The sequence below is a fragment of the Ostrea edulis genome, chromosome 6 (genome assembly GCF_947568905.1).
Source record: "Ostrea edulis chromosome 6, xbOstEdul1.1, whole genome shotgun sequence".
In the NCBI taxonomy this organism is placed as follows: Eukaryota; Metazoa; Mollusca; class Bivalvia; order Ostreida; family Ostreidae; genus Ostrea; species Ostrea edulis.
Window position 1 is genome coordinate 35203123 of NC_079169.1, and position 19815 is coordinate 35222937.

Genomic DNA, 19815 nt, shown 5'->3' on the forward strand with positions numbered 1-19815 from the left:
TCCTCCACTCTCATTAACTAGTTTTCTCAGTATGTTGTTCATCCTTAACACTTAGGGTCACTCAGCACTCATTAGCAATCTACACAGTAATCAAAAGCCTATAACTTCAGTAACCGCTGGGTCCATGTGCCTCTCACAAATACAAGTCATTAAATCTTCTCAATACATTTGATGAAATTGGTTCAAATATGAACAATTTAATTCTGAATTAATGGTTATTTGATACATTTAATTAAAATATCTATCAAATATAAATTTATTTTCAAACAAAATATTAATGATACTGCAATGTGGTCACGACAGAGTTCATTAAGTTCCATTGCTCTTGTAGTATACACAAATCTTTTCATAAATTATGAACACTTCACTGTAAAACAGCTAACAATGAATACCTGGCAGATTTAAGCTTCTGCTTCAAACCGTAAAGTACGGCTGTCGCATTGTGGAGGTCACCAACAAGACCATGTGTGGCTTGAACTGTTCTGCAGCAACTTTCATCTTCCTCCTGATTGAGCAAAAATCCAAAATGAGCCATGTGGCCTAGCTTCAGCCAATCCTGGTCATGTAGGTATGTGCAGCTGTCTCTGATACCTGTAAAATGATAAAATATAAAAAAAAATTTAATTTGTCAAACCCCAAGCTGCTTAAAAACTAATTTCAAAGTCTTCCTGTTGAGTAAAATAAATGAAGAAAGTTTGTTTGCCTTTTCAAAGCCATAGAATAAAATATCAAACAGCTGTCTACATATTCATGTACATGTTTGCATTAATGAAACTGTTATTCTTAATAAATGACAAAAGGAGTGCATGTAGGTACAACAACTGCAATATTCAACCATGAATTCTAAACATCTAATTTTAAAAATTGAATCTCTCTAAAATTCAGTTGCTTCCATCATGTTGGATAAACAAAGACTATACATGTAATATGATTGAAATTCATTTTCCCCAAAACTGACTCTCTCTCTCTCTCTCTCTCTCTCTCTCTCTCTCTCTCTGCAATGTCACAAGTTAGATGTAATTCTCAAAAATATTTTAAATGTTGACTTCTCTGGATTTAAAAAAAAGGGACTGTATGAGTTGACCAAAACTATTTTTCAGAAAAAACCAACACTAGGAGAAGATCATCAATTCATCATGTTCAACATGCAAGAGAAATTTCAGAATCTAAATTTGGTTTTAAAATCCACAATTAAAATCAATTATTAAACACTCCACAAATATTCCATTGAATTTTTTCTACAAGACAAGCTACTAACTCACACATGTTCATTGTGATCTGAATGGCATTCATAAACGAGAACCTCACAACTGAAAACATGTCTTCTATTATGATTTATCTTTTATTCCATTTGATTTTAGAATACTAGCATATCTTTTAAAAGCTCCATTACAGTAAAACAGCAAGCCACTGAATTAAATTCATAAACATCTAACCTGGAGGACTTTCACAGACAAAACAAATGTACTTCTTGGGTAACGTGTTTTCAGTAATGTCGAAGCAGACTGCATGTTGCCAGCACAAACACACATCACACTACCAAAAAAGAAAAGAATATGTAAGACGTAAAATCATGTGGTATTGCCCTGTAAATGATATTAAATAAAATCAAAAGAATCTATGGAGATTATAATCTTTCACATGAAAAAAAGAATTAGGATTTTCAATGTGAGATCTATTGACCATACACAGAGGAGATTAAAGACTTCTGAACATTGATAGTGGTCAAACAATAAGCCCAGATCTGTCATTAATATTTTGTGTAAAGCATATTGTCCCCAAGTTGCAAGTGCGATGGGATAGAGACATGATTTTAACCGAATTCAATCTGCACTACTTAATCACATGAAGATGTTAGAATTTCTTCTGGTTCTTATGGAAAAGACTTTAAATTTTTGATTAGAAAACTGACAAGTCAAGAGAAGGGCCCTACAATAAATCTGAAAATCAAAAGAGGTCTTCCTCTGCCTAATCCAAGTATTATGCATACAATTTATGAAAATGTTCCAAATGAAACTTGAGTTGTTGTGTGTCGTAGAAAGATCCAAAGGGTGAACAGACAGACAAAGTGATTACTTTAAGTATCAGAACAATACCTTTAAATTCTATGAAAGTCTTCTCAAATTATCTTAAGCACCTCATCATTTACATATCTTAACTATTTCTTAAACTCTACCTTGGAAGGGAGCATGGCCTTTCAATAAAACAAATTTGAATCCCCTTTACCCAAAGACGCCTTGAGCCAAGAGTGGTTGAAATTGATCTGTGGTTCTTGAGAAGAAGTAGAAAATACATGTAATACTATAAATAGTTTAGAAAATATACAGTAGATGACAAGACAAAATTTGTACATGAAGTTTACTTGATCTATCAGCTGAAATGGGCTAAAATTATGAATGACAAGCTGCATACAAGTCCATCAGAAAATCATTTGAAGTTAAATATAATTAGGAACTTTTCAATGAAGAAGTTGAAACCATTTAACATAAGAACTGAACAAACCATGTAAACAAGAACATTTTGATTCCATTTTCAATATCTAAATGCAACACCTGAATCATCAATCCATTCTCCTCATTAAATCGACAAATGCAGTTAACGACTTCATCTTTACTCAAGGTATCCTCAAACTCTGTTTCCATGGATTCTTCTGTTACCATGACATCATGACTGACTGATGTGGACTTTGGACCTGTTATACAAATAAAAACTTGTCTAGTTCTTAACAGCATAAAAAATACTGGTTGTCGTCCTAAAGAATTACTAAAAATCAACCATGATTACTCAGAGCCAATGACTAACTGTCATAATATGTCACACTAGTCAACAAGTCATTTAATTCAGTCAACCCTGCAGGTGGTTACTAACATGTGCTTGCTGACAGGTGGTTACTAACATGTGCTTGCTGACAGATGGTTACTAACATGTGCTTGCTGACAGGTGCTTACTGACTGGCGCTTATTAACAGGTGCTTACTGACTGGCATTTATTAACAGGTGCTTACTGACTGGCGCTTATTAACAAGTGCTTACTGACTGGCGTTTATTAACAGGTGCTTACTGACTGGCATTTATTAACAGGTGCTTACTGACTGACGTTTATTAACAGGTGCTTACTGACTGGCATTTATTAACAGGTGCTTACTGGCATTTATTAACAGGTGCTTACTGACTGGCATTTATTAACAGGTGCTTACTGACTGGCGTTTATTAACAGGTGCTTACTGACTGGCGTTTATTAACAGGTGCTTACTGACTGGCATTTATTAACAGGTGCTTACTGGCATTTATTAACAGGTGCTTACTGGCGTTTATTAACAGGCGCTTACCGACTGGCGTTTATTAACAGGTGCTTACTGACTGGCGTTTATTAACAGGTGCTTACTGACTGGCGTTTATTAACAGGTGCTTATTGACTGGCGTTTATTAACAGGTGCTTACTGGCGTTTATTAACAGGTGTTTACTGACTGGCGTTTATTAACAGGTGCTTACTGACTGGCGTTTATTAACAGGTGCTTGCTGACAGGTGGTTACTAACAGGTGCTTGCTGATAGACCTATATATCATAATACATTTCCACATTCTGGCTGCATCAGCTGACTGAATTTACTGATATGTAGGGTATTGTAATATATTCTGTTAATAGCCATTCAATGAGCCCCCGATTAAGATTGAACACAATGACCTTAGAATTTTATATCCACATTTTAACTATGTCCTTACAATCAGAGGTGTTGCCTTATTCTTAATTCAGTACAATTCTTTCCTAACTCTCAGCATTGAGCTCATTTGTACGTAAACATTTAAACATAAAAGCAATGTCCCTCCATATACTGAGAAACAGGAGTGGTGCCTCACCTTCAGATAGATAATGCCCCTCTATGCTGAGTGGGTCTGTGCCGGACACTTCAGTGGTGCCTTCTGTTGAGGTGCTGGGTCGGCACATAGAACCACTGGAGGGGTACCTCTGTCTGTGTGTTACAGAGACATCTGAATCTGTGGAACCTACAAGTCAAATGATAGAAACACGAAGTACATGAACAACAGTATAGGTGATGAACATCCAGTATTCTACATGAACAGCAGTGTAGGTGATGAATATCCAGTATTCTACATGAACAGCAGTGTAGGTGATGAATATCCAGTATTCTACATGAACAGCAGTGTAGGTGATGAATATCCAGTATTCTACATGAACAGCAGTATAGGTGATGAATATCCAGTATTCTACATGAACAGCAGTATAGGTGATGAATATCCAGTATTCTACATGTGCAGTAACTATTTTTGTCAGGTCACTAAATCACAAAATGGTGAACCTCATCCGCATGTCAATTTATTTCTTAATTTTTACAATAAACATAATTTTATATTACTTGCTTAAGAATTTTACTCTCAATTTTTTTTATCAAAATATCTGAAATGTTTTAAGAGCCCTTTATACATTAATGGGGGGGGGGGGGGGGGGGGGGGGGCACTTTTTAGACATGCAGACCATTTCATCTTTCAAAGTTAGGTATAAAGAAACCAAACAAAGTACTGTCTTCAGATGGTGCAGGCTACTTATTCCAATATACATTTGTAAAATCTCTATATTATCCATTTACTTATTCCAATATAAAACCTCTATAATCATACCCATTAACTTGTACAGAGAAGTGTACATAATGTTTCTATAAACCAGAAAATTACGACTAAAATGGCAAATTTTATTTACTAATGTTGTATTGAATTAAAGAAGCCCTCAAAATCATTTCATGATACAATCAAAGGGCAGACAACCTTAGCACTGACATTTAAACAACTAATATTCCTTCCTTCTTTTTAGAAAATAATTTCTGTCTTAGTCCTTCCCTATAATTTTTCACCTGACCTTGAATAAATGTCTTCAGTTTATATAGGTAGTAAATTCTTCAGTAAAACATTATTTATACTTTTTGCAACCCTTTAATGTTTAGAGTATAATAGTTCCTTAGAACATGTTCCTGTGATCTCCCCATTAACTGTTTACATGTTTACTATGATATGTACATATACTGGACGTTTTCCTATGATACGTACAGATACTGGACGTTTTCCTATGATATGTACAGATACTGGACGTTTTCCTATGATACATACAGATACTGGACGTTTTCCTATGATACGTACAGATACTGGACGTTTTCCTATGATACATACAGATACTGGACGTTTTCCTATGATACGTACAGATACTGGACGTTTTCCTATGATACGTAGATACTGGACGTTTTCCTATGATACGTACAGATACTGGACGTTTTCCTATGATACGTACAGATACTGGACGTTTTTTTATGATACGTACAGATACATACTGGATGTTTTCCTACAGACCCTGAAACGTGCTACTACACCTTAAAAACGAACCGAACCGTTCCATGCAAGAAACGAACCGTACCGTTCAAGAAACGTACCGTACCGTGCAAAAAACGAACCGTACCATTCAAGAAGCGTACCGTACCGTGCAAGAAACGAACCGTACCGTTCAAGAAACGAACCGTACCGTTCAGAAAGCGTGCAGGATAATATTATGCAAACCCCGCCCCCAAAAGCCCGAAAGCGTACCGTACCGTGCAGAAAGCGTGCAATTTATGTCACGTGACCCACTTTTTCAGCCACAGTATATTATTTTCACAATGGCGCCCGATGGGAAAGGAGGTCGTAGACTATCGCTGGCTATTCGAAGCATTATCCTCAAACATCACGAAGCTGGGTTATCAACTGTGAAAATCACCGAGATGCTTAAAACATCTTTGATATTCTTTTTTTTTTTTAAATTACTTTCCGTAAATGTCACATTGTTTCAGTGCATATATGTGTATGTATGTTATCAACAAGTACCCAAGTTTTGACTGAATTATGCATAAAAATTCGTTTTATACTGTGAACTGTTAACAGAAATAGACGTCAGATCACTGCACGGATTTTGCATGCATGCTTCTGCAGCCAGTCCTGTGTACTGTGGATGTATATTTCACTTGCAGACTTTTAAAGAGTGAACCAAGGGGCATTTCGTTGTTTTAACGGAATTTCTGTTTCAATCAATTCTTTTAAATTCAAGGGTGAAGTTAACTACAATACTGTAATAGTACTTACAAGTAGCCTATTTAATTTCTTCATATAATCAGGGACGTCGACGTCCCTGATAATGCTACTACACGTATGGCACAGGGCTTGCCGTAAGAAGATGAAATTGATATTTGTAGCGTTAATGTATTCAATATGTACTTTCCTACGTACAGTGTCTGAATCATATGAGAAATTTCTAGACCGATTAGAAAAATTGTCACATTCTACACTGTAATATTTTCATTACTTTATTAGCAATAATTTTGACATATCTTTTTCTCTTCTACATTGATAACGACCCATATAGATAGATGTAGATTGGCGGATTTATTATATACACTAATAAACAATTTTTAATTACATCGACAGAGAAATAAATAGATACATACATGTGTAAAAGAATGTAAACAAGTTAAATTGATGCAAAGCATCAAATCGGCCGCAAAAAATTATTCATTTCAGCATTTTCAAGTATTTCAACAATATATAGAAAAGGTATATGAAACATTTTTATTGCAAACTACACACTTGCCTTACTTTGCTGTTAATTTTTTTTTAATTCAATTTTCAGTGATCAAAAATAAAGTCAGGGAAATGAAAATCGGACTTCGCGTGATAAAGGATAGGAATATATATTATATGTATTATCATCATTTTATTTGATTCAAAGACAAATGCAACAGATATCTAACATTATTAATTATGAATGACTGAATGCTGACAAAAAAGGACGTACAAACTTCACGTGCAGATATCCTGGATCTTTCATAATGCCGATGATAAATCACAATAAATGTGAAGTGCAGAAAATAATCATTGTGTCATTTGCGACTTTAGTGTATTCAAAACAAAATTCACTTCTTCTTAAAAACTTTTCCAATTTAGGCACTGTAATTTATATCCGGAAACTTAATACGCTTTGTTTTTACACTTACGCACGCCCATGTCGGGGAGCAGTTCATGTAACAACTTTTTATAAAATCGTAAATTAATAAATGTCTGATGAGAAATGAAAAACAAATTGAAACGTAATAACAACCATTAAGACTTAGACTTAAGCAAATTCTAAAAACTTTTATTCATAACTTTTATGTACATTATCAATATGGAATTATTCCATCGAAGCAATCAAAAATAACGTCTCATTTCCCCATGTGCACATTCTAACACAACCACAAATCCTGCAGCCGATAATCAAAGAGCCGAATAAGACCGATCGAGTGAAAACAAGATATCGAAACGTACAATTTATACGAAGTCAAAGCGTTCAGGCCACGCCCACCTCATTAATAAAACGTGCAAACCGTTCACAAAGCATGCAGCTATTTTTAGCAAACCGTACCGTTCAAGAAGCGTACCGTACCGTGCAAGAAACGAACCGTACCGTGCAAGAAATGAACCGTACCGTTCAAGAAACGAATCGTACCGTTCAGAAAACGAACCGTACTGTTCATAAAGCGTACCGAACCGTACCGTGCAACTGGTGTAGTAGCACGTTTCAGGGTCTGTATGATACGTACAGATACATACTGGATGTTTTCCTATGATACGTACAGATACATACTGGATGTTTTCCTATGATACATACAGATACTGGACGTTTTCCTATGATATGTCCAGATACTGGACGTTTTCCTATGATACGTACAGATACTGAATGTTTTCCTATGATACGTACAGATACTGGACGTTTTCCTATGATACGAACAGATACTGGACGTTTTCCTATGATATGTATAGATACTGGACGTTTTCCTATGATAAATAGATACTGGACGTTTTCCTATGATACGTAGATACTGGACGTTTTTCTATGATATGTACAGATACTGGACGTTTTCCTATGATATATACAGATACTGTTCGTTTTCCAATGATATGTACAGATACTGGACGTTTTTCTATGATACATAGATACTGGACGTTTTCCTATGATACGTAGATACTGGACGTTTTTCTATGATACGTACAGATACTGGACGTTTTCCTATGATACGTACAGATACTGGACGTTTTCCTGCGTTTGCGAGGCGGGTTTTGTGGTGGTTTGCCCTCTTTGGAATGGTAGAACTTGACATGAGATTCCAGCAAGCTTTCCTTACGGAATGCTTTGTTACAGTTTTCAAATGAACATTTGAAGTGATTGTGCTCTGATTCTATCACAAAGGCCTTCGGAGGGGGCACTGTCTCCGGAACAAGGATATAGTTTGCTGTTAAAAAATTTCATTGGTTAATCAATAAAACAATTTCATACTAGTTATTCAAATTGACAAAATTCCATTGGCCATTCACAGGGCAACAGACTATGCCAATAAATGACACCCAACAATTAACAAACAACTACATTTCATTATCTGAGATATTCTGGTGTCATTTCAACCCATTTTGCTTTCGTGGACAGATTCAAAGAACAAGGTACGGTTGTATACATAAAAAGGCCCAAAAAAATTCTCTTTATAAAATGTGTCTGGAATTAACCTTAATCAGTGTTTTAAGAAAGTAAAATAAATGCCAGGTATATTATGTCAACAAAATCAGAATGATAGTCCTAAATGGATAGCATTATGACATCATGAATAAGACATTTCCCGCCTTTTTCTCAAAATAAGCCTGAAAACTGTGAAATGTCATACAAATTATTGCTCAGGAAAAGATGTGCGCATTTGTCGAGCAAAATGAAAATGATATATATTGTGTATTATTTTGAGATGAAAAACATGCTTCAATATGAATTTGCTCGACGCATGCGCTGTATGTTTTCTAAAAGGAAAACCACCTGAATTTGTGGATATTTTCATTGAAAATGGCATTTTTGCAATTTTATGCCAACTTCAAGCTCTCGTCATATGACACAAATCATTTTACTGATCAAACTGAGTGAATTTTGGGTTTGCTAAACTATTCCTTAATTGAATGCCAGGATTTGAGCTTCAAGTAAAATCATCAATATTTTGGGCCAGATGACTGTAGAAACTGTACCTACTTCTTTGTACATGTATGAAATGACAGCCTTGTTATCAATATGCAATATTCCCAGATTTGTATTTAATTAATTAATTGATAATACCTTTCTCGTTTGTGGACCTGCTGCGTTTCCTTGACTGATGTTGGTCAGATTTCTCTCCCTTGTCTGTTGATTTACTTCTCTTTCTTGCAGAATTCTCCCCAGATTCCGTTTGACCTATGGGTGAAAATGACTGTTTACGACTTTTCTTCTCCTCTACAAAATACAAGACATATCAATTGCATTTGAAACTGTGGATTCATTCAAGCATTACATGACAAAACAAACAGTAGTGCGCATTAAAACTAGAAATACATCAACTGAATTTTTAAATGATATATGTCAATATGACTTAAAATCACCTGACTGAAAAATTTACCATGATTCAAGAAATGTTTTAACTAATAATATTCTTACATTTTGCTTTTTATGAAAAATGTCTATGCTTTTCTTTCAAGCAACGGGTATCGTTTCAAAGTTATTGAGGGTAAACTTGCAGCCATGCAAAAACAAAGTGCTTTGTTATTAAGCATCAAATTGAAGAAAGATTTCTATGACAAAATAGAACTTGAAAAGCAAAATGATTACTTTTCAAAATATATGTGCCAATAGCATGTGGAGCATAAAAAACATGTTTGATGTCCCTAGCTAATGTATGAAAGTAAAGTATGACCTTGAACTTGAGGTATAAGAACATGTGTACCTGGTTTTCTTATCCCTGCTTTATTAGGGGTATCATAAAGACATACAATGCAGGCTTGTTGTTTTTACTATTCTGTAATCTGACTTTGGGATGATAGTAATTTTATAAGTTATGCAACATGTTTCGTCATACTGACAAATTTATAGAATACCAATCCCAAGTTGTAATGCAATAAAGCTACAAACAATAGTAAATATCCAAAGTATCCCGCAGGATGAGTTCTTAACAACAAACAAATCAATAACATGGATTTGCAATCTCTTTATCATCCTTTGGAAATTTCTAAGTGTTTTTTGGAGGAAAAAAACTTATTTTTCAGCACTGAAAATGGAGCCTAATTTCAACCCTCTACAGACCCTACAGTAATCCCTGCTGGGTGTCTGTGTGTTAATGTACTCTTGCCTCTGGGTGAGCGTGTTGTTATGACAAGCCCCTGGGTGTCTGTGTGTTCTATTGTTTATGGGTGAATGTGCTAGGATGACAGGCCTCTGAGTGTTAGCAGGGTTTTATCCAGCATTTAGTTGTTACTACCCATTTTATATTTAAGGGGAATTTTTGAGAATGTAGCCATGAGCTTCATGGGGATGGACATCCATGGAATATGATATCCACAGATTATAACAGCCATATAAAGTGATTGATTACTCATTTTATCTATATTGTAAGGCTGACAATTGTATAAAATGACTTGGAATATAAAAAAAATGATTTTTGTTGAAAATTCTTATACAATTTTGTGAAGTTTCTACAAATGAAGGGGATTTTTTTATCTGTGGAAGGGGAAATATCCATTTGTTGCCAAGGGGGAAAGGTACCCTTTACCGGTAGTAAAAACAACCTAGATAAATCCCTGGTTAGTATTATACTATACTTACTTTTGCTTCTGGGTGTGTGTGTTGGGATGGCAGGCTCCAGGGTGGGGCCACCTGAGGATGCCACGTCTGATTTAACACAAGGAGACACTTTTGGGGTGGAGGGTGAGGACGACATCGCTACAGAAGTACAATGAAATTGTCAAAGGAACAGGAAATTGTATTCATGTTGAATCCCCCCCCCCCCCCCCCCAATCACTGAGAAACCAAAAAAATTGATTTTGATTTTAAAATGAGTGCATTTTTAAACTCTAGAAACTGGGTATACTCAGATTTATTTTTGGGGGATTTTTTTTCTGGTCACTTAAAGTGATGTTCAACCTTTTTATCACTGTCACTATGTTTGTTAAAGATGTTCAGGAGCAAAACAATAGATTTTAAATGATTCACAGCATTTCCAATAACACATCCATATAATCTCAGGGGTCGAAATTAACTTTTTCTACCACAGGCTAATTTCAGCCTATGGGTAAAAAATCCACAGACTAAAATGAAAACCTACAAGCTAGAATAAAAATAATGAAGCAGTGCTCTCTTTTCATATGTTTTTTTTTTTAAATAAATGATTTTCCCCATCATTATTCATTACTTAGCCTAGTGGGTCAACAGGCATCGTTTAAACAAGACACTAAGTTGCGTAAGTCATATGGTGCAATGTTTAGGTCTCTTGATTATCACACCTCTAATCCACAACCTGTTTACCACAGGTTTAGATCCAGTCTTCCAATTTCATGCCACATCAGGGTTGTCACTAGTGATTTTTCAAAGCGAATCCGAAACTCATGGTTTTATAAGCAGCACGATCACGAGCCCCATGAACTTTTTTAATAATCGTCTACGCGGTGAGCAGTGCACTTGTGTCATGACTACAACCCGACCTCAATATGACAATAAATCAATTTAGATAGGACATTCTCATGATACTGATAAAAATAACTACCAGAAGACTTGGTAAAACATAGACTCCGATTTTTTTTATAGATAAATGAATAACAAAAACCTTATACTTGGAATTCAATTTAATCACCCCTATAGGTGAGCTTGTCTATATTTTTCATCATAATGCGATGTCCTACCACTAAAGCATTTGTTTGACTCTGAGTTTCTTAAAAAATCATAAAAGAAAAATCCGGATAGAAACAGTTGTTGAAATCGGTCGTTCATGTAAGCGTTTGTATGACTCAGAGTGCAAGTTTAAGAAAAGTGAATAGCACATCACCGTATAAAATGGATACAATACGATCATAGTTTGTAAATCACCACTTGCTAAGGTTTTCGAGTGACCACTATTTTTACTCACTATTTTTCAAATGTACTCGTATTTTGCGAGTATTTCTCGCTAATTCCGAGCCCTGAGTCTTACCTTGAAAGTCTGAACCATTATCAAGGAATACTAACATAAAAAAAATTCTTAAGATTTCCGTGCTATTTTTTTTTTTTTTGACAAGAAATAATACTTAATTTATGTGTTCAGTGTTCAGAAGTCTAGATATCAAATGCATTTTAAACGATGTCAACTAATCTATATAGTATGTATTCTTAAAATATCAAAGACTTTAAAATGCAAGGTTACAGAGTTTACATTTAGTTACCTACACTACTTACCTGATAATGTGCTAGCCGGGGAGGGGGGCATGGAGGATACAGGTGTCGTTAAAGGGGTGGTTGGAGCTGACACGGGTACGGGAGTACTGGGGGGCCCAGGAGGTCCTGCTGAGCTAGTGCCCACAACAGGTGGTGCTGTAATGATGGGATCCGAGAAAGGAGTCTCTGCAGAGCTGGAGGTCGCCACAGGACTTTCCGTGGAGCTAAGACCCGCCACTGGTTGCTCAGTCGGACCTGGGGAAGGGACTGATAGAGAAGTGGCAGTATCTATGGAGCTCTGGGTCATTGCTTCATTTTCTGATGCTTCAGGTACGGTTTCTTCTTCTAACTGAAAAACAACATTACTGCAATGTCACCATGGGTTTAGTTAATGTCATCTGTAATCATAGTTTTACTCTGTCAAATGTTTAGCATTTCAGTAGATCAGATCTGTTTTGTTGTAAATGTTACCTCTTTTCCACCGAATCTCTCTGCAGATTGTGTAGCCTGAACACTGGAGTCCTCTCCAGGAGGCTGTTCTGTTGAACCCCCTGCGTCTTCTGACTCAACATGCTGCTGTTCTATCTTAATACCTGTGCTCTCTACCATATCATCAGCTGTGAGATCTTTGCTGGAACAACTACCAGTCTTTGACCTCTCAGAAGATGTGGATCGATCTCGTTTCTTAAACAAAGATCCCGCCACAATCAACTTTTTTTTGTCCATTTTTGTTCGTCTACGATCAGTACTTGACTTTCTTTTCCCCTCATCGCTGGACGTACTCTTTGACATTTTCTCGGACACCTTTTCTGCCATCCTCTTTGTAGATTCCACATTTTTGGGTGGTTTTTCTAATTAATAATATACCGATTATTGATAGTTAGGTAATCAATCATTCATTGGTATTTGGTTTCAATATTTCATGTTTAATATCACTTTACCTTTAATCAGGTTTTCAGTTATCTGATTCTGTTGTGTAGAATAAGGTCTAAGATGTAAAGTATGCATTTTCATGTTACAGGATAACCTCCTCAGTCTTGAAATGATGTTTTGAAATATTCCAAGCAACATTCCGAGACTGAGGAGGTTGTCCTCCATCACCCATCAACACAAGAACTTTATTTCTATTTGACTACAGCTCAGAAATATACAGCCGATCATTCCCCTATACAGCTGATCATTTCCCTCCCCTATACAGCTAATCATTTCCCTATACAGCCGATCATTTCCCTTTACAGCTGATCATTTCCCTATACAGCCGATCATTTCCCTTCCCTATACAGCCGATCATTTCCCTATACAGCCGATCATTTCCCTATACAGCTGATCATTTTCCTATACAGCCGATCATTTCCCTTCCCTATACAGCTGATCATTTCCCTTTACAGCTGATCATTTCCCTCCCCTATACAGCCAATCATTTCCCTATACAGCCGATCATTTCCCTTTACAGCTGATCATTTCCCTATACAGCTGATCATTTCCCTATACAGCCGATCATTTCCCTATACAGCCGATCATTTCCCTTTACAGCCGATCATTTCCCTTTACAGCCGATCATTTCCCTATACAGCCGATCATTTCCCTATACAGCTAATCATTTCCCTCCCCTATACAGCTGATCATTTCCCTATACAGCTGATCATTTCCCTATACAGGCGATCATTTCCCTCCCCTATACAGGCGATCATTTCCCTTCCCTATACAGCCGATCATTTCCCTATACAGGCGATCATTTCCCTCCCCTATACAGCCGATCATTTCCCTATACAGACGATCATTTCCCTATACAGCCGATCATTTCCCTATACAGCTGATCATTTCCCTATACAGGCAATCATTTCCCTCCCCTATACAGCTAATCATTTCCTCCCCTATACAGACGATCATTTCCCTCCCCTATACAGCTAATCATTTCCTCCCCTATACAGACGATCATTTCCCTTCCCTATACAGCTAATCATTTCCCTATACAATTATGAATTAGGTCACTGTGTGATGCCATGACAGCTTACAAAACCAAATGCATCCTGACAAAAATGGTGAGATTGTAGGGTCTTCTTTTTTGAAAGATATTTAAAGTATTTAGTTTGATGTTAATGGACTATATCAATGCAATGTAATCATCTGCTCTGAATACACAGTTAAATAAAACTACACACACAAGTGTATCGGTCTTGGAATACATACAATTGGTTTTTGTTGACAGTCAGTTATTCTTCAGTCATTTATAAATTTGTAACAAATATTGATTAACTTTTATGACAGACTTAGTTAGATTAAATTACAGGTGACTCTCGATAACTAGAAGTTCAAGGGACCTTGACAAAACTTTGAGAAATTGAGAGTTCGAGAGATCGAAATTCGGAAATTGAAGGTCCGCCGGTATGGTTCCGATTTTACAGTAACCGGAAATGTATACCAACAAGATCATATGATATCTTTTTGACACGTTTTCCTTCCTATTCGTCAGGTACTTTGATATCAAAATAAAAAACCTTAATTTGCATTAATAAAAACATTTCAAAGTTTATGTATTTACATGTATTTGTTCTTTAATCATGCTTAGATAGGCATACAAAACCAAGTTCCGATGACGCTTATTATTTATTTTTCTTATGGATGTTTCATCGGTATATAGTGGAGATTAATGGATACAGCATTTCTTTGATCCTTGTAAAAAAAACATGGTAGAATCTATGGTTAATGTTAAACGAACTTTGATTCAGCTATGGCTACATATTTATCAGTTTATCAGTTGAAGTGGGTAAATAAAACCCTTCATTTGATTGAAATGGATAAAATAAAACCCTTTATTTGATTGAAGTGGATAAATAAAACCCTTTATTTGATTGAAGTGGATAAAATAAACTATTCATTTGATTGAAGTGGATAAATAAAACCCCTCATTTGATTGAAGTGGATAAAATAAAACCCTTCATTTGATTGAAGTGGATAAATAAAACCATTCATTTGATTGAAGTGGATAAAATAAAACCCTTCATTTGATTGAAGTGGATAAAATAAAATCCTTCATTTGATTGAAGTGGATAAAATAAAATCCTTCATTTGATTGAAGTGGATAAAATAAAACCCTTCATTTGATTGAAGGGGATAAATAAAACTAATAAGAAGATTTTTCAAAAGTCAAGAATTTCAATATTGACAGATTTTGAGGGGAGTGGGGTGATAGTGGGGTGTTTTTCTGGGGATCGGTTTTGAGAAGTTTCATTGTGTCATCAGAAGATCCCATTCATACCTATACTGTCTCTCTCTCTTCTGGAATATATTGAAGAACTCCTCCTCTTCTTGGGTAGATTAACATCTGTATAAAACACAAAATCCCATCATGAATGATTACAAGATCAGTTGTAAAAAACACAAAATCCCATCATGAAGGATTTGAATACCAGCCATATAAAATACAAAATCCCATCATGAAGGATAAGAATACCAGCTGTATAAAATACAAAATTCCATCTTGAAGGATCAGAATACCAGCCATATAAAATACAAAATTCCATCTTGAAGGATCAGAATACCAGCCATATAAAATACAAAATTCCATCTTGAAGGATCAGAATATATAAAATCACAAATGTATCAACCTTAATACTACCTGTCTAGATTACAGAATCCTACCCTTGGGATTAGAATACTACTCTGATAAAAAACTTTGGTATTACATTTAGAAACTTTCACTCACCTGCTTCCTCCTCCGTGGATTTTTTCCTTTCATCTTTTGGTAAAACATGCACAATCTCAATTTTCTATAATAAAAAAAAAAAAAAAAAAAAAAAAAAAAAATTCACTATAAATTCTGCCGAAATGATAGTTTCTAAATTATTTCCAACATATATTTTGTATCTTTCAAAAACATTGATATGTTTCTTCGAAGTATCTAATGCTAAATATTTACAGTAAATCACGGTTACAACAAATACACTTCTAATGAATTCATCCTTACAGCGAAATGATTTTTCAAGCCCTGTAGTTACATGTACTTAAAGGATAAAAGAAGTTACGTGACAACAACCAAACTTGTTAGTCCCCAGCACTTCATTATAAACCAAACTTGTTAGTCCCCAGCACTTCATTATAAACATGTTCTACTATATACTGTCTATACTCATCTGAAGTTATACAAAACACCTGAACTATAACCTTTCTAACTATGACCTATGAACTTCAGTAAACCCTTTTTTTTCTCTGTACCTTCTGCTGTAGTTCTTTAGGCATCATCTTAATGTTGATACCCTGAACAGTCTTCTTAAATCCGTCGTAAAACAGAATGTTGTACGAATCTGTTATAATAAAGTGAGAGATCGTAAAACAGAATGTTGTAGGACTCTGTTATAATAATGTGAGAAACCGTAAAACAGAATGTTGTAGGACTGTTATAATAAAGTGAGAGATCGTAAAACAAAATGTTGTAGGACTGTTATATAAAGTGAGAAATCATAAAACAGAATGTTGTAGGATTCTGTTATAATAAAGTGAGAGATCGTAAAACAGAATGTTGTAGGACTGTTATAATAAAATGAGAAATCATAAAACAGAATGTTGTAGGACTGTTATAATAAAGTGAGAGATCGTAAAACAGAATGTTGTAGGAATATGTTATAATAAAGTGAGAAATCGTAAAACAGAGTGTTGTAGGACTTTTATAATAAAGTGAGAAATCGTAAAACAGAGTGTTGTAGGACTTTTATAATAAAGTGAGAAATCGTAAAACAGAGTGTTGTAGGACTCTGTTATAATAAAGTGAGAAATCATAAAACAGAATGTTGTAGGATTCTGTTATAATAAAGTGAGAAATCATAAAACAGAATGTTGTAGGACTCTGTTATAATAAAGTGAGAGATCGTAAAACAGAATGTTGTAGGACTGTTATAATAAATTGAGAAATCATAAAACAGAATGTTGTAGGACTGTTATAATAAGGTGAGAAATCATAAAACAAAATGTTGTAAGACTCTGTTATAATAAAGTAAGAGATTGTAAAACAGAATGTTGTAGGACTGTTATAATAAAGTGAGAAATCGTAAAACAAAATGTTGAAGGACTCCAACTGTTATAATAAAGAAAATACTGGAAAAAAATATTGTAGCACTTTATCAAAATAAAAGGAGAAACTGAAACACATGTTGCACTGTTGAAATAAAGGGATAAATTGTAAAACAGACTGCTGTAAGAATGGGAGATATCAAAAAACAGAAGGATATTGAAATCTGTAGAAATGAATGGAAAGATTTAGAATATAAAATTCATAAGGATGCTTGTATATTAATTTTACATATTAAATTCTGTGGGTTTTGTGAGCACTTTTGAAAAATTCCAAAGTATTCCGGTGTAAGACTTTGAACTCTATTGCACCCCTATAAGAGATTCATAATTTCTTCAAACTTAAGTGACCGATTCTTTAAAGAAGTTTTCATACAAGTTTGTCTCCTCCAAAAATCATTATAGAAAGGACTGAGAAGCAGTCCTTCCTTCTGTCCGAGAGCTGATTATATTCAACATGACATAATCACTTGGGTAGAAATGCTGCGAAAGATTTTCCAATATATATATGGGTGATGAAATCATGGAATAAAGAATTGAATTTAATATTTGATGTAAGATATCACATTTCTAACTGAACAAGAGGTACTGTGAGCAATGCTCACTAAGAATAGCCCCCGCTTACCCCAATATTCCAAAGGGTGTTGTTAATAGGTATAAATTACCTTTTTCCTGAATGTAAAAATATGGTATGCCTTTGTAGAAGAAAATAGAAGGTATAGTCCGAACACAAATCCATGGTATAAACCTATAATTTTGACCTTGAGATCAAAGGTCAAGTTCATAAAGAGGTCATGAATGTACATGACACATAGTCTCATGGTGATACACCCATGTCTTATGATATGACTATGTCCAAACCCTATAATCAATTTTGACCTTGAGGTCAAAGTTCAAGGTCATATAGAGGTCCTGAAGGTACCCAACACATCGTCTCATGGTGATACACTCATGTGTCAAATATAGTATGCCTATGTCAAAGAACAAAGAAGTCATGGCCCTGACACGAATCCATTGTAAAAACCTTTAATTTTGACCTTGAGGTCAAGGTCATATGGAGGTCATGAAGGTACCTGACACATCATCTCATGGTGATACACTCATGTGTCAAATATGGTATGCCTATGTCAAAGAACAAAGAAGTTATGGCCCGGACACGAATCCATTGTAAAAAAAAAACTTTTAATTTTGACCTTGAGGTCAAGGGTCAAGGTCATATAGAGGTCATGAAGGTACTTGACACATCGTCTCATGGTGATCTACCTGTGTGCCAAATATGGTATGCCTATGTCAAAGAACAAAGAAGTTATGGCCCAGACACGAATCTGCACAGACATACAGACGAACGGACAGACAGACAGAGTGATTCCTAAATACTCACCCCCCACCCCCCTGAACTTTGTTCGAAGGGTATAAATATCCACATGCCCAAACGGTCAAGTGTGTCTAAAGTTTCACATGCCCAAACTGAGAGCTCACATGCTTAAAGGTCATAGGAGACGATTTTCAAAAAAAATTTGTTTTGCACGAAAATGTGTTCTTCTTTAATTGCTTAACATATATAAAGAAGTCATTAAGAAAAAATCGTAAGGTAACAGGCGCTACAGACCGTCAAATGTTGCCGTGGTGTGAAGTATCAAAATAGTAAGATGACTTATCTCCCTTGCTTGATGACGTCAAAAGAGACCAGCCTGACGCAAATGTGTATTTGTTTATACTAACAACTGCGGGTTTTAGCCATCAAAATGTTCAATGTGCTTACATTCAACTGTAATGTAGCAAGTCAGGTACAGTAAAATATCTGTATCTCGAATATGGTTTATCTCGAATACCCCGCTTGAGTCGAAGTCGACCGCCGGTCCCGTCCGTTTTCGCTATATAAATGATTAAAAAAACTTCTGATATTTCGAACACGGTAATCTCGAATACTCCGCTTATGTCGAAGTATTTTCAAGGTCCCATAACCTAAATTCACCTGGTTTATCTCGAAGTGCAGTCAATTTTCCGCTCTGCTTACCATACCTGGCGTCGTTAAGTTAAACATTCACACCCGCAGCTACATCAATTATAATTAATGACCGCTAATCCACGCTCGCCTTTTCCGAGTAGACCCAGGTCGCAATAAATGGTTCAACACCTTGGGTGATTAGTGAAGCCTTTCAACATTACGGCTAAAGTTCACCGCCAATTATGAACTAACACACCCGATTCCAGGGATGGTGTTTTGAATGACACACGCTCTATCATTAACATGTGGGTTAAACACACAAAATCGTCAAAGTACACTTGAAGGTAATGCTCTTAATAACGATAATGCATTTAATAATACACGCTTCATCATTAAAACTAGTACAGAGAAAACACGAAAATTTCTTTAATAAACATTTAAAAAAAAAATTTTAATCCGTCTTTTTTGTTTCTTACGTGATAAACTCTTTCATTACAACACAATAACTACGTCCCAGTCGAGCCTGGACATCAGTAAACTTAAAGTA

General features: G+C 35.4%; 1 protein-coding gene across 4 annotated transcripts in view; it reads right to left on the reverse strand.

Annotated features, from left to right (window-relative positions):
• Positions 1 to 19815, reverse strand: part of LOC125645654 (PHD finger protein 20-like protein 1) — a 47477-nt gene that overhangs the window by 3974 nt on the left and 23688 nt on the right. For 3 of the 4 annotated variants that reach the window (XM_048871314.2, XM_056139419.1, XM_048871313.2), the window contains exons 6-17: positions 16472 to 16560; positions 15963 to 16026; positions 15516 to 15581; positions 12728 to 13107; positions 12278 to 12605; positions 10676 to 10792; positions 9161 to 9313; positions 8094 to 8303; positions 3859 to 4005; positions 2553 to 2692; positions 1437 to 1536; positions 393 to 591 (exon numbers count right to left, since the gene is read on the reverse strand). In XM_048871314.2, coding sequence (XP_048727271.2) covers positions 393 to 591; positions 1437 to 1536; positions 2553 to 2692; positions 3859 to 4005; positions 8094 to 8303; positions 9161 to 9313; positions 10676 to 10792; positions 12278 to 12605; positions 12728 to 13107; positions 15516 to 15581; positions 15963 to 16026; positions 16472 to 16560 — 1993 coding nt within the window. The remainder of the gene's footprint in view (positions 1 to 392; positions 592 to 1436; positions 1537 to 2552; positions 2693 to 3858; positions 4006 to 8093; positions 8304 to 9160; positions 9314 to 10675; positions 10793 to 12277; positions 12606 to 12727; positions 13108 to 15515; positions 15582 to 15962; positions 16027 to 16471; positions 16561 to 19815) is intronic. The other variant, XM_048871315.2, reaches the window with a different exon arrangement.